At 55.6% G+C, this 14,519-nt stretch overlaps 9 protein-coding genes across 9 annotated transcripts; 4 read left to right on the plus strand and 5 right to left on the minus strand.

The window, feature by feature from the left end:
• Positions 1-52: 52 nt before the first annotated feature.
• LTR77_010836 (uncharacterized protein) lies at positions 53-1,708 on the plus strand (the record flags this gene model as incomplete). Its single annotated transcript, XM_064808053.1, has 7 exons — positions 53-365; positions 418-431; positions 483-538; positions 595-920; positions 982-1,172; positions 1,241-1,616; positions 1,665-1,708. 7 exons carry the CDS (start codon positions 53-55, stop codon positions 1,706-1,708), a joined length of 1,320 nt encoding a protein of 439 aa, XP_064653775.1.
• A 185-nt stretch (positions 1,709-1,893) lies between these two features.
• LTR77_010837 (uncharacterized protein) lies at positions 1,894-2,366 on the minus strand (the record flags this gene model as incomplete). The annotated part of the gene is made up of 2 exons (XM_064808054.1): positions 1,894-2,127; positions 2,178-2,366. 2 exons carry the CDS (start codon positions 2,364-2,366, stop codon positions 1,894-1,896), a joined length of 423 nt encoding a protein of 140 aa, XP_064653776.1.
• A 742-nt stretch (positions 2,367-3,108) lies between these two features.
• On the minus strand, positions 3,109-4,265 carry LTR77_010838 (uncharacterized protein; the record flags this gene model as incomplete). Its single annotated transcript, XM_064808055.1, has 2 exons — positions 3,109-3,770; positions 3,824-4,265. The coding sequence occupies 2 exons, from the start codon at positions 4,263-4,265 to the stop codon at positions 3,109-3,111; spliced, it is 1,104 nt and encodes a 367-aa protein (XP_064653777.1).
• A 1,404-nt stretch (positions 4,266-5,669) lies between these two features.
• On the minus strand, positions 5,670-6,325 carry LTR77_010839 (uncharacterized protein; the record flags this gene model as incomplete). Its single annotated transcript, XM_064808056.1, has 2 exons — positions 5,670-6,134; positions 6,191-6,325. The coding sequence occupies 2 exons, from the start codon at positions 6,323-6,325 to the stop codon at positions 5,670-5,672; spliced, it is 600 nt and encodes a 199-aa protein (XP_064653778.1).
• A 1,473-nt stretch (positions 6,326-7,798) lies between these two features.
• Positions 7,799-8,448, plus strand: LTR77_010840 (uncharacterized protein; the record flags this gene model as incomplete). Its single annotated transcript, XM_064808057.1, has 2 exons — positions 7,799-7,916; positions 7,973-8,448. 2 exons carry the CDS (start codon positions 7,799-7,801, stop codon positions 8,446-8,448), a joined length of 594 nt encoding a protein of 197 aa, XP_064653779.1.
• Positions 8,449-8,824: 376 nt separating this feature from the next.
• RKM5 (Ribosomal protein lysine methyltransferase) lies at positions 8,825-9,752 on the minus strand (the record flags this gene model as incomplete). The annotated part of the gene is made up of 2 exons (XM_064808058.1): positions 8,825-9,648; positions 9,701-9,752. The coding sequence occupies 2 exons, from the start codon at positions 9,750-9,752 to the stop codon at positions 8,825-8,827; spliced, it is 876 nt and encodes a 291-aa protein (XP_064653780.1).
• Positions 9,753-9,983: 231 nt separating this feature from the next.
• On the plus strand, positions 9,984-12,270 carry FAA4 (long-chain fatty acid-CoA ligase; the record flags this gene model as incomplete). The annotated part of the gene is made up of 2 exons (XM_064808059.1): positions 9,984-12,116; positions 12,181-12,270. 2 exons carry the CDS (start codon positions 9,984-9,986, stop codon positions 12,268-12,270), a joined length of 2,223 nt encoding a protein of 740 aa, XP_064653781.1.
• A 201-nt stretch (positions 12,271-12,471) lies between these two features.
• Positions 12,472-13,308, minus strand: LTR77_010843 (uncharacterized protein; the record flags this gene model as incomplete). The annotated part of the gene is made up of 1 exon (XM_064808060.1): positions 12,472-13,308. One exon carries the CDS (start codon positions 13,306-13,308, stop codon positions 12,472-12,474), a length of 837 nt encoding a protein of 278 aa, XP_064653782.1.
• A 411-nt stretch (positions 13,309-13,719) lies between these two features.
• Positions 13,720-14,439, plus strand: URA5 (orotate phosphoribosyltransferase; the record flags this gene model as incomplete). Its single annotated transcript, XM_064808061.1, has 1 exon — positions 13,720-14,439. One exon carries the CDS (start codon positions 13,720-13,722, stop codon positions 14,437-14,439), a length of 720 nt encoding a protein of 239 aa, XP_064653783.1.
• Between the last annotated feature and the right edge of the window lie 80 nt (positions 14,440-14,519).

Genomic DNA, 14,519 nt, shown 5'->3' on the forward strand with positions numbered 1-14,519 from the left:
AATGCCTCCTCGAGGGAAGAAACAAAAGACCTCCACTAACGGCACCAACACCATGTCCTCCCAAGCATACGCCTGGCAAGACCTGCCCTCCCAACTCTCCTCCTCCATTGACAAGGTCAATAAAGTATCCAGTAACGACGCTCAGCTCAGCGCCTTCACGACTTCCAACGCTATTGAGAAGCCAGCTACTTGGGGCATCAAGTCTCATGGCAGCGATAGTGTGATCTTGTGTACGGTGACGAATGGTAAAGCGGAGTTGAGAACAGGGAGTACGAAGGACGCGGTTTTTACGCTTGTGGCGCTGCCGGAGCAGTGGGAGAGGTTTTTTGAGCAGACGCCTGTGCGGCCGTATCAGAGTTATTGGGGTGAGTGATCAATGAGCTGGTAGTGGTGTGGAGCAGGCTGACCGTGATTTAGGCATGTTCGGCATGGTACGGACTGATGGTCGTCGAACATGAGAATGGGGTCTGACAAGACAACAGAACATTAAACAGCAGGGCATTAGCGTTGAAGGCGATCAGACAGCCTTTGCTCACTGGTACGACGGTCACAGGTCGTGTGTTTTATCGACTACTAACGGGCTACGGCTACCAGGACTCACGTTTGGCGCCGCGTTCTTGAACTGCTGCACGACCAGCTGGTTGGCGAGACCCCAGCCGACACTGAGCCAGAGCTTGACGAAGACCAAATCGTCGGCAGATATGCATACATCACCTCACCACTATGGGGACGGTGCAAGTGCTTCTACGAGCAAGCCGGCAACGGATCGCAGGAGGTTCTCTTCCTTCACACCGCTGGAAGCGACAGCAGGCAGTACCACGGTGTCATGAATGACAAGCGTATGCTGGAGAAGTGCCACATGACAGCTGTTGATCTTCCGGCTCATGGGAGGAGTTTTCCTTATGAGGGATATCAGCCTGGTGAGTGTCGTCCATACTGGATCCTTCTGACAAGATGGAACAAAAGAACTGACATTCACAGGCAATCACACCAACACCGAAGACGGCTACGTTGGCTTCATCGCCGCAGCGATCAAGAAGCTCGGTCTCAAGAACGCCATCGTTTGTGGTGCATCCATGGCTGGTCAAGTCTGTCTGGCGGTAGCTGTTCGTAACAAGGAAGTTGGTGCAATGGGTACGATCCCACTTCAGGGCTCCGACTACCTTAACATGGTACGTATGCCATGAAACCCGCCATCATCGCTCCCTTGCCTTGCATAGAGTATTGACTGTTCGCGCAGGAACGCCAATGGTACGACCGCTCTCCCTACGTCAACCAATCCCTCTTCGCCCCCGAATGGATCTACGGCATGATGGCTCCCACCGCCCCGCTCGTCAACCGCCAGCTCGTCTGGCACATGTACTCCGCCCAGGCGTACGGCATCTTTCACGGTGACCTGGACTTCTACTTTGGCGGCTGGGACGGCCGAAGCAGGATGAAGGATATCGACACCAAGAGCTGTCCTGTCTATATGCTGACTGGCGAGTACGACTGGAGCAACACGCCGGATATGAGCCAGGAGACTTGCGATAAGATTCCGGGCGGGAAGCATCAAGCTATGAAGGGTTTGGGGCATTTCCCGGCTACGGAGAACCCGAAGGTGTTTGTGGGATACGGTGAGTACAGTTCGTGTTTGTGATTGAGTGGCTGCTAACGTTGTGTAGTTTTGGAGGCCATTGAGCATATCCAGAAGACACATCAGGGCTGATCGCGAAGACGCTCCTGACGTCGAAAGACCAAAAGTAATTTCATGTACAGCTACGACCAAATTCAACGGTTCCCACCAAGACTACGGGCCACAGAATAACACAGCAAGCTGATGCACTGAAGAAGACAGGCACTAACACAGAAGCCAGGAGCGGAGATCTTTCCATTCGAGTGCCCCATCAAGTCTTATTGATGCTCACCACCTTGCTTCATCGCCTCCTCGACTCTCCCAAAGAACTCCGTATACACCTTGCTGTCGAAGAACTCATCGATCCTAGCCATCTTATCCCCCGCCTCATTAAACTTGATCATGAATACAAATTCCATCGTCACCGGCCCAATCGGACTCTGGGTATCGACTTTGCCGTGTAGACACGCACCTCGAGCTTCAGTGTCGTAGAAGCAGAGACGCAGGGTCACCTGAGCATGTCAGCACATCCGCACGCTCGAGAGACTCAAGGCATATCTACTTCAAAACTCGAGAACAGTGCCTTCAGCTGAGTAAACACCTCCTTCCATTCTTCGTTATTTCGGGCTGGAGCACCGAGGGATTCCGGCAAGAACTGGTAGATGAGGTCGTCGGTGCGGGTTGCGCGGAGGGCGTCGTGATCGAGGGGTGCGTTGAGGCCGGAGACCATTGCCTGGACTGTGGACTCCATGTTGCTGCGGACAGTGGTGGGAGAGGTCATATTCACAGAGATTAGGTATCGAAAACTGATCGAATGTCGGACGTGGGCTGTTGACGATGAATCGAGCGGGAGGACTGTATTGCTGATAGCTTCGATCTACGCGGTATATGTATATTGTTTCGTCTGCCTCGACGGAAGCGTGAGGAATCGTGAGGCGTAGTGCTCTCACTACAGACCAATTGCAGGAGTTGGAAACACCACAGAGTGAGAAGCTGAGATGAGACGCTCTCGTAACGTGAGGAATCTTTCTATGTACTTATCTGAGTCTTGAGCTGCGTCCCGAATCCCAGCTCCTGTTCCGGACTTTGTGGTCGTGACATGGTCAACACATCGCTTATGCACAGCAGAGTGTCTAGCAACGACAGAGAAGCAGCCGTAAACTCCCGCATATCAGTTATCGGCCGCGACGAAGGCAAAAGCTACTGCCTGTTCGGGGCATTCGCTTGGCATAGTCTCCCACTGGCTGACAGCTTACGGTCGTAAGGGCACGTGATAGCGCAACGGGAGACGAGAGGATCCAAACGAAACCTCGAGACGGAAACCTTTCACTTCAGCCGCAGGTCACAAGTTGCAAGAACAGGAATAGTCGAGAGATCGCACGCAGAAGTTGAGTGATGAGTCGTGAAAATTCGGGATGGAGTTGGGCGCACTTTCACGATCCCACACCGCACTAATAAGGTATAAACATTATGTCTTTGTGTCCGATTCCAATTTACACAATAATCATGGCCAGCATTGTCAAAGCAAGGCCGTACCCCACCGTAACCATCGACCCACCGTTGACGGAAGGAATCAGACGCGCCGACGCGCTCGGGGCGAATCTGGCCTTTGTCACGGCGGCGTTCGTTGCCGTGGAGGGGACTGTGATCGTGAAGTTCGTTCCATTGCCATAGGGTGAGGTGGCGTTCCAAGCAGCGGAGGGAGCCATGCTAGAGACATGCTGCGAGTGAGCGGTGGTGGTGCACGGTGCGTAGGAGATGGTATTCGTCCATTCCGTGCTAAGAGTGACGGAACCCGAAGGCGTAGCGGTCCCAGCGGTCTGGTCCTGCACCGTCCCCGAAATGCTCACGGGGATGTTTGTCGTGGAGTCGGAGTCGTCCGTCAGCGACGCGACGGACTTGATCCACGAAGCGGCGGCCTCGGAGTACAGATCGTAGTAGTTCAGATGGCTCTCTATGTCTGCTTCCAGGCCGTCCGCAGCACAGATCGGATCTGTGTCAGCGCACCAGCTGCGCATAATGTCTGCATACTGGTCGAGGTTGTTGAGCATTTCCTGAGTTCGTGGGAACAGGCCATCGAAGGAGGCGCCGGAGCCGAAGTTGTAGGACTGATTGGCGGTGTGGCGGACGTCGCCAAAGATGATGACGGCGGCGACTGCAAGACAGTCAGTATGGAATTCCTTGTATATGGGAAAGCGACTCATGTACTCTGGTTGGCCGGGCTGCTGTTGAAGTCGAGAGCAGGGATCTCCGGCTGGATACAGCCATTGGCCAGCTCGCCGCCAGCACCCCCAAGGACGTCACTCGCCGCCTGGCCACCGATCGAGTAGCCAGCCAAGATGAGCTTGGAATCCGGGCATTTCTGTGCATACGCCGTCATCTGCACATGGCCGGCGATTGTCGCGTCGTAGGTGATCTGGCAGTAGAGATCGCTGGCGAGATCCGCGAAGATGAGATCCTCATAGCCGCAACTGCTCAGGCCGTTGCAGGTGGCTTCGACGAGGGCTGACTGGCGGCCCGGATAGGGCTCGTTGTTGCCACGGGCAAGGAAGAAGTGGACATCGTCGCAGACCGCGCACGAATCTTGGGCGGTGGTGGCCACCGTCCAGAGGGAGGTGAAGAGGAGAGAGGAGGTGAGTAAGGATGGCATTTTGGGGCAGGGTAAGAAAGGAATACTAGGGATAAAGAGATGGTTATAGGGAAATCAGCGTGGCTACACTTACCGCTCATATACCTCGCCATGGTGAACCCCGAGTCAAACGCATACGGTCCGCGGCAGTGAAAAGGTTTATTGTTCGGCGGTCGAGATGTTTTTTCTCTTCAGTTGAGGTATTGTACTATTCGCGTGCGCAATCAAGGTTGATATCCGGCGTTCGGCGGACATGTGGGCCTCTTGCAATCTCTAACGTGTCCACATGGCAGTTCTGAATCTTATTAGCAGTTCGCATTGATACCGTGGGTAGTGGCGTGGGTGGATGCAAGTGGGTAGGTCTCCATCGGCGTCGCCTCGGTGCGCTCAGCCCTCACAACGCTCAGGATTCATGATTTTAGCAGCGTATCGACTTGAGACGCCCCCTTTTGCGGGCAGCTGCGGAAGGCAGTGGTATCTTCTTCGAGATAAGTGCACTCATCCGGACACTGTAAGCAGGCTCTTCTTGCAATCTCCGCACGGCTCACTCAGAGGTCTGTCATGTGAAACCACGTGACTCTCCCAGCCCCCTTCTACCACATCCGAGGGAGCCGGTCGCGCCAATTTAGCGCCGTTTGAGGACTACTTAACCTCTGCTTCCCTCCGTCTTCCTCGTGGTTTCTCTCTTCATACTTACCTTGTTGTGGTGACGGCGCTCAAGCATGCCACTCACCTAGCACTGGACTCTGCATTGCACAGCGCGGTAGTCCGGTGCTATTGTTCTCCTTCGGGGGCGCATACGGCGGATTTTTTGGTTTCAACCTTCCTTTTTCATCAGTCGTCGCAGCATCCATCGCTGTGGCCTGGAGAAGAAGCTCATATGTCACGTTGCCCTGAGAGAACTCGTACACATTTGGTTTATGCTCCTGCTCTTACCTGGTAGACTAACATCCCCCCGCGTTCCAAGCTGGCGCTGGGCTGATCCCTTCCTAAGCACCGCCGACCTTCGTAGACTAAACACCGCCCCCTAGCGCCGCGCGCTGATAGTGTTCTCCTGGAACAACAGGTTCCTCAACCAACCCTTCGACCCGTAGGCTCTATACCAGGACGGCGCGACCGGCAGGAGGAGGAGAAGGATAGCCAGATGTTACATGGTCATCTTTCTACACAGTTGTCTACTTGGTAGAGCGTTCGGATGGTATGCTATGGCGAATGGTCAGGATGGATCGGATAAGGCTGGCCAAGACTACTATGTGATGATGCTGATGATGGAACGGTTGGATTCGAGTCAGTGGTGGCATCTAGTCATAGCTGCTACTTTTGTTCTGCGACCTGTTTCGTCTGGAGAAGAGCGGTGCAGACTAAATAACATGTGAACTTTACCCTGATCTTATTCCTAGACATCCTCATTCCTTGGAGGCCACTTCACGAGCAGATCCCAAGCTTCACATACCCCCATCTCGCCACACCGCGGCCGATCAAGAAGAGCGGAATCGCCAGATGAACCCAGGAGACATTCGGGGATGCCCTCTCGAACACCAGGAAGCCTTGGATGAAGAACCAAGTACAAAACAACCACAACGCTCCGTACAGGACGGCTTGGATGGCTGCAGGGCCTGCATCGGTACAGAAATCTGCTGTGGGCACAAGGTCACTGTATCGAAACCACAAGATGAAGACTGCAAGGATCCAGGGACCGTGAATGGCGATGAGCCAGCGGTTGTAAATTTCGCGGCCTCGCTGGGTGGCTTGGGGATTTTGAGGTGCCGGTGCTGAGGGTTCTTTTGAGGTTTCCTCTTCGAAGTTGATGAGTAGAGGTGTCGTCGCCTGCTTCTCCAGATCCAGATCTATTGCTGCCCACGCTCGCTCGAGATCTTCCAGACTGGACCGCTGCTCGAGAACGTCAGCCGACCTGATATCGCCTCCATGACCGTGCTCTAACTTACCGATGATGGCGCTGCTCGTGTCTCTTCCACCACTTGTCCCGCGGCGTCTGCTGGTGCAAAAGCCATCAAGCGGTCGTAGTACTTGCGTGGAGTCGCTCCGCCGATGCTGAGAAAGTTCTCCTCCGGCCTTGCCATGTTGATGGTTCTCGGATGGCGTTGGTCTGCAACTCGGATTGTCTGGAGCGTCGAGAGGGTGCACTGCAAATTTGAGGACAAGTGGCACGATATACCAGAGGTGTCGCACCTGGTTACGATTCTAATCCAAGGGTGCTAGCCGCCTCCTCGCGGTGCTTACCCAAGATTCAACTCGCACACGAGAGGTCGGTCGAGGGTTGGAACTATGGTTCTGCTCGTCTTGGCGTGTCTCCATCTTCTGACTACGGTAGCTACCTATGTTGGATCAAAGTTGGTATGCTGCGGAGACACGATCCGGCGACATCCTGTACCGCCCTTCGTAATCTTCCAGGCGTACGCCGAGCTCGCGCAGTATGCAGCAAGGGGCTCCAGAGAGTATGCAAGTCCTTTTAAGCACGCCAGATCTGTATCCTCGGGCTGGAGGCTAAGCCTGCAAGCGAATGGTAAGCATAGCGAAATCCTACCATGGGACCTATATCCACCAGCCATAGTCGGAGGAGAAGCGCATCAGCGTGCTGCGGCATCTCTTGTCAATACCACAGCAACTCGCACCGAATTTTGTAGCATCCAGCACCTCTAGGACATCTATCCAGAGGCGAGACGATCTTTTCCTCAAGTCGTATGGCCTCAGAAGACAGAGAAGAAACGCTGCACTCAGTCATTGAACGCTTTATGGCATTCGAAGCAGGAGCCGGGACCGCGGAGGAAATGGACCAGCAGTTGACACAACCAGTAGGTCCTTCATTCGAAGCGATGTCCGACGGCAATACTGACCACACTCTACTGTAGCGATGTCAGACACTCGAGCACTCGGCACCTGCGCCTGACCAGCTCGATCTCGAGAAGCAATCACCAGCCCCGTCCGCTCCACTGCAAGAAGAGCAGACACCTGCACCGATACCACCGGCTTGCTCACCTCGATGCGAATTCCTACGGTATCGAGCCTGCAGGCCCATAACACCCTAAAGACGCCGGGTAGTCGCCATCTACGGCTTGACATATCTCTCATGGATGCTCGCCTCGTTCATTCTCCTCGTGCTCTACCCCGACCCTTTTCACGGCCACCACGACAGCCCCCACTTATGGACCGACTACGGTCCCACGATCCTATTCGTCTACTCGATTGTACCGATACTGCTTGTTTTCGCGTTCAAGATCCCACAGGCTCTAACGGTGTGCGAGAGATGGTGGCCGAGCTTTCCGGCGGTGCATTTGACGTTGCCGTTGGCGATGCTTGTGGTTGGTCTGGCGAGCTGTATGTTTGTTCATAGCGTGTAAATAGAGTCGTGCATCCTGTTCGAATGCCAGGTGTGCTGAAAGCGAATGGTCAGCATAGCGGAGCCTTGCCATACAACCTACAGTCATCAACCATAGTTGAAGGAAAGCTTACAAGCGACGGCATCTTTTGTCAAAAGCACAGCCACCCGCATGTAATTTTGCAGTATCTATCTTTTGAAATGGACTCAAAGAACTATGTGGGACTCAGACGAGGACGAAGAGACACTGCAGTCCGTTACCGAGCGCTTCCTGGCGTTCAGCAAAGGTCCTAGGTGGGACGAGATGGATGAGAAACTGCCGACACGATCAGACGGTGTGTACGAAGTTCGAACGATGGTAGATTTTAGTACTGACAGGACTCCACCGTAGCTGCTGGGAAGCCTGCAGGCCTGCCAGAATCAGATCCAGTCTCTGTTCAGCTGGATCTCGAGAAGCCGGATACTGAGCAGACCCCAGCACCACCAACAGCATCGCAAGACTCTCAGTCAGAGGGAGAAGAGGACATGCCCAAGCCCATGGCCCCATACGACCGCTGGCTCATGGTAATCTACGGCTCCACGGCGCTCTCGTATGTCATTCGAGGCGTAGCTCTCATGTGCCTCTTTATCGCCTACGACAAAACTGATAGTCTTCCTATCAACGTCTGCACCGACAAGGGTCCTGCGGTCTTGTTGGCCTACCTGCTCGGGCTCCCTTTTTTCGTGCTAGGGCTGAGGATCATGCAGACGCTCACGGAGTGCGAGAGGTTGTGGCCTGATTTCCCGGCAGTGCATTTGGCGCTACCGTTTACGATAGGAGGGATTTGTTTTGCGAGTTGGGCGCTTGTGAGCTCTTGTAGTGGGTGATCTGAGGGTGGCGTCTGGACGGCGGAAGTGGCGAGGACTTTTGTGCTCGCAATGTATGGAGTTCAGTCTTATCGTCGAGAAGCATCGATCCAGAAAACCAAGATACAAAGTGAGCAGCTTGCTGTTGGGAAGACCCGTGTTGAGCAGAACGATGATCCCGCAGAAATCAAAAGAGTGCGTGCATCCAATCGCCGCGTTCTGAGTTCCAGAGCAGCTGCGCTTCTGGTGGAGATGAATGCAGGAAGGTGCTCACTGTCCACGGGTGCTTGTGGTCCTCTCTGCAAAGCCAAACGGCAGTAGTTTTCACCGAGTCGGTCCCAAAGCCATAAGAGCCACCCGTCTATGATTCACCATATCTCGATTGACCAGCGACCTGTCACTTGTCCCGTAGAAGGCCAACGTGAACGACGTAGCCACTGCCCTCCTTCAGTCCATTCGTAAGCATCCCGTCCGGCACTCTCCAAACACGAAGGGATGCCATGAAGGCTTGCAGCCATTGCTCAAATACGTCGGGCTGTCTAAGCTGCTGAGCGATTAAGCAGATCGTCGGCTTTGATTTTTCATCAATGTTGGACTGACGAGTAGATCGAGCTCGGCAGATCTCAACACAAGTCTGAACGAGTGGCTTGATTAGAGCGTAGTTGTAGATGCAGTCGCACATCAGGACAGCGTCGACACCATCTCGTAGACCTTGAGTGCTGAGGAAGGCGGGAATGTCCGAGGTCTCCCAGTCGAGTGCCAGGACATCGATGTTGCTCGGCGGGGCGTGCTGCTGTTTCGTGTGACCTTTGGGTGACTTCGGTCTGGCCGCAGGCAGGTTGTTGGTGATATTCTCTTGTAGCAATTTAAGGGCGTACTGCTGGTCTGTTGCCACCACCCGGCCGACGCGAGGGCTGGCAATCAGGGGCACGACGCCAGAGATGCCTGACCCCAGCTCTAGGGTAACACTCTCAGAAGTAAGCAGGTCGGATGAGAAGAGAGGGTTCTTCGCCCACGCCAGCCACTCTGCGAACACGAGACATGCTCGCCAGACTGCCGCTCCCGTCGTGCCGCCTTCCCGCTTCGACTGCAAGACGCCCGGTGACTGCTTGATGGTGAAGTCTCTTCCGTTGATAGCAAGCTCCACTTCTTCTGCTCTCGGGTCGAGCATGCCCAGGTCTTGCGTAGAGGAGTGGTTCTGGAAGAAGACGTGGAATGTTTCTGCACTAACCTGTCACTATGCGTGACTGAGAAGAGAATGAATGGACTATACCTTCGTCGACGTCTTCCACCTCGTCAACGAGGGCCGCCATGAGCTCGTCCATAGCGGTGTTTGTAGTTTCATCATGGCGACGAGGCGAGGTTGTTTTGGACAAGCCTGTTCCGGACAGTGCCGGCGCTAAGGAGCTTTGGGCGAGTGACGTTGAGGTCAGTCGCTGGGCAGCTTCAACTTCGACTCCAAACAAGAACGAGAACACATGTCCACACCTCACCTACACACCACCTACCCAACTCACATACATATACCACTCTGGACTGACGGACATCCTCCCCGCATGAACTTGCTGGACCAGCTCTCGCACTACTTCCTCTCGCCCAGCGTCAGCAACGTGCAGCTCTCGCCCGACGCCATGGCCGACATCATGAACCGCAAGGACCTCAAGTCCATGGTCCCCCAGCCCAAAGTCTACAAGAAGGCCCCCTACACCGTCGAAGCCCCCGGTCTGGAGAAGAAGGAAGGCGAGACCATCCCGCGACGCAACGCCCGGACCAAGGACAGCCTGCGCGTCACGCCCGAGGAGGGAGTCAACACCATCTTCGACATCATCAAGCGCTCCAGCAAGAAATACGGCAATGCCAAAGCGGTGGGCAAGCGGCGGCTGCTGGAGACGCACGAGGAGACGAAGAAGGTGAAGAAGATGGTGGATGGCAAGGAGCAGGAGGTCGACAAAAAGTGGCAGTACTTTGAACTCAGCAAGTACGAGTACATGAGCTTCACCGAGTACGAGCAGCTGGTGCTGAAGGTTGGATGCGGCTTCCGGAAGCTGGGCATGAAGGCTGAAGATCGTGTCCATATCTTCGCTGCGACGCACCCACATTGGCTGGCTACGGCGCATGGTGCCGGCAGTCAGAGTATGCCCATTGTAACGGCCTACGACACGCTTGGTGAAGACGGCTTGAAGCACTCTCTGCAACAGACCAAGGCCAAGGCCATCTTTCTGGATCCTCATCTGCTCACGACTCTCATTAAGCCGCTGCAGGAGGCCAAAGACATCCAGCATGTCATCTACAACAACGACGATGCGTACACGTCGAAACGCGATCCGAAGATGGTCGAGGAGGACATCAAGAAGCTCAAGGAGGCTCATTCGCATCTCACAGTCACCAGCTTCACCGACTTTGTCAAAATGGGCGAGGAGAATATGGTCGACCCTGTCGAACCGAAGCCAGAAGACCTCTGCTGCATCATGTACACGTCTGGCTCCACTGGCGCACCCAAGGGTGTGCTGCTGACCCACCGCAACGTCCTGGCTGCCATCGCAGGCGTAGACGTGATCGTTGGACCTTATCTCGGACCTGGTGATGGTCTCCTCACCTACCTCCCGCTTGCCCATATCCTGGAATATGTCTTCGAATCTGCCTGTCTCTTCTGGGGAGGCACCATGGGCTACGGGCACCCACGCACGCTCACTGACACCAGCCTCCGCAACTCCGCTGGCGACATTGCCGAATTCAAGCCTACCATTCTCGTCGGCGTCCCCGCTGTTTGGGAGACGGTCAAGAAGGGCATCATGGCCAAGGTCGGCAAGATGAACGCCATCACCAAGAATCTCTTCTGGGGCGCGCTCAGTGCCAAGTCCTTCATGATGAACAACTCCGGCTACCTCCCGCTATCCGGTCTCGGCACCAGCATCGTCGACACTGTCGTGTTCAAGAAGATCCAGGAGGCTACTGGCGGCCGCCTGCGCATCTGCATGAACGGCGGCGGACCCATCTCCAAGGAGACCCAGCACTTCATCTCCATGTGTATTGCACCCATGATCTCCGGCTACGGTCTCACGGAGACCGCCGCCATGGGAGCTCTCATGGACCCACTGGCATGGACCGACAACGCCATCGGAGAGGTGACGGGCAGTGTAGAGGTCAAGCTCGTCGACTTTGCGGACGCCGGCTACTACTCCACCAACAAGCCACCACAAGGCGAGATCTGGATCCGCGGCGCATGTGTCACGAAGGGCTACCTCAATCTCGAAAAGGAGACGAAGGAGTCCTTCACCGATGATGGCTGGTTCAAGACAGGCGATATCGGCGAATTCGACTCTGCCGGACAGCTGCGCATCATCGACCGCAAGAAGAATCTGGTCAAGATGCAGCATGGCGAGTACATTGCCCTCGAGAAGCTGGAGAGCGTGTACCGCGGTGTGCCGGTTGTTGGCAACATCTGCGCTTTCGCGGATACGACGAAGAACAAGCCGATTGCGATTGTGGTCCCTGCGGAGCCGGCGCTCAAGGCTCTGGCGAGTGAGAATGGAGTCAAGGGCAATGGACTGGAGGATTTGTGCCATAATGAGAAGGTGAATGCGGCGGTGTTGAAGGAGTTACAGAGTGCGGGCAAGAAGGGTGGGTTGACGGGGATTGAGATTATTGAGGGAGTCGTGCTGAGCGATGAGGAATGGACGCCGCAGAATGTGAGTCTTTAATCATACCCTCTGGACGGTGCTGTGGGAGATATGTATGCTGACATTGTACCAGGGCCTCGTGACTTCCGCACAGAAGCTCAACCGCAAAGGCATCACTGAGAAGTATAAGAATGAGATCCAGAAGGCTTATGGTGGGAAATAATCGCCGATCGTGTGATGCTTAGGAGACTGTTGGGTGACTTGGTAGGAGATTGGGACATGAAGTATGTACAATGAAGACGACGACTACGTGATTAATGAAGCTTGCCGGCGTTTGTCAGGGGGTAGTATATAGTTGTTGAACTTTCCACTCGACCCTCACATCCGGTTTGCTTCCCACCATCACAAACGTTCCCATCTACCGTCACAAGAGCACAACATAAGGATCCTCAAATAACTCATCCAACACATCAATCTCCTCCCGATCCGACAACCGCCAATCCCCCAACGACTCCGAACTAACATTAAACCCATGCCCCGGGTCCCCGGAGCACTTGAGCGCACATCCCGCATCCACCTCGCACACAATCGGCCTTCTCCTCGCACCCGCGAACTGATCCGTCTGCCGCACCGGCCAGTCGCTCTGTCCTTCGTTGCGCGGACCGACGTAGACCACAAATGGCTTATCGGGCGCTTCGCGGTCGTAGAGCCAGCCGTGCTGGTCGAGGTAGAACGGTCCCGCTTCCGCTTCCGAGGGCGTGAAGACGATGAATGTAAGCCCGGGATCAGGTTCGTCGACGAAGTACTGCCCGTCTACGCTCCCGCCGCAGGCTTTTACGTGGAAGGGGCCTGTGAGGGTGTGCTGTTCCGTGTTTGTTACGGTGGCGGTGGGGGAGGTGAAGGGGGGCAGGCAGGCGCAGGCGGAGTACCATTGTGGCCAATTCGTCGCGCCGCCTAGGCATTTGGGTTTGTGGCTCGAGGGGCCGATGGGCGCGTGAGTGGTTTCGGTTGGTGGTGAGGATGGTGGTGGCGGGACGGAGGGAGTGAAGTTGCAGGTTGTTAGGGGGACGGTGGTGGCGGAGGGGTAGACGGTGGTGGTGAGGGTGCCGATGCCGAGAATGGAGGTGCAGAAGGCGGAGGCGCGGGAGAGTTTGAAGGGGTTGTTGCAGCGGGCGGAGATGCGGGAGCAGCGGGGGGTGTCTTCTTGGGCTGTGGCCAGCGATAGGAAGCCGTGGAGGAGGGCGAGGAGGAGGATGGCCATGTTGGAAGGGTTTTCAGATTGAGCGGCTCCGATCAGGGCGGTGGGTGGGCCTTGGGTCTATTGATCATTATATTGCTTTCACACGGTGGCATGACAAGATGGTACAGACGGGTACAGGGGTCGGAGTACGAGTGTGGCTTGCGGCAGATGTTGAATTGGGCCATGGTCGAGTTTATCCATTACTGGGCCGTGATCATGTACCCATCATCTCCCGGAGAGCAGTATCGACCGCCAGACCGGCGACGTCAACAAGATGGGATGATCCGCAAGGCGTAAGAAGGCGACAAGGCATCTCATTCTTCCACCCACCCCACTGGCCCGCCCCACCAATGGCCCCTCCACCCCACCTTCACACAAAACCAAAATCCAACCTCACCTGCCTACTCACTATCACCACACCGACCTCTCAACATGGCCAACCCTTCAGACCTCCCCGAATGGAAACACTCCCTCATCTCCCTCACCCTCTCCTCCTCCATCCTAACCTTCGGCACCTACACCCTCAAATCCGGCCGCGTCAGCCCTTACTTCTTCAACTGCGGCCTCTTCTGCACCGGCGGCACCGTCGGCCCCATAGCCTCCGCCTACGCGCGCACACTGCACGACTACGCTGCTCGAAACCCCGAGTTTGGATTCGACGTGCTGTTCGGGCCGGCGTATAAGGGGATACCGATTTGTGCGACCACGCTATTGTCCTTGACACATCTGGACGGGGAGAAGTATCAGGATGTGGGGTACACGTTTAACCGGAAGGAAGTCAAAGACCACGGGGAAGGAGGCGTGTTGGTCGGGGACACGGTAAAGGGGAAGAGGGTGGTTATCATCGACGACGTGATGACGTCCGGCAAAGCTATTCGCGAGGCGGTGGATATTATCAAAGCGCAGGGCGGGACGTTGGTGGGGATCGTGGTCGCGGTGGATCGGGAGGAGAGGATGCCCGGGCGGAAGGAGAAGGATGGCGGGAGTGTGGGTGAGGGGAGTGCGATTGGAGAGGTCAGGAGGGAGACGGGAGTGCCGGTCGTGGCGGTGTTGACGCTGGGGGATATTGTCAAGGGCATGGAGGGGTTGGGGAGGACGGAGGAGGTGGAGGCGATGAAGGAGTATTATGCAAAGTATGGGGCGAGGGATTGAGGGTGTGTCACGGATGCATGGGAGGGGCTGTCAAGAAGGCGAGGGTCCGCGAGGACCAGTATTACACATTCCAATGATAC

Source organism: Saxophila tyrrhenica (genome assembly GCF_035928015.1).
Source record: "Saxophila tyrrhenica strain CCFEE 5935 chromosome Unknown scaffold_27, whole genome shotgun sequence".
In the NCBI taxonomy this organism is placed as follows: Eukaryota; Fungi; Ascomycota; class Dothideomycetes; order Mycosphaerellales; family Extremaceae; genus Saxophila; species Saxophila tyrrhenica.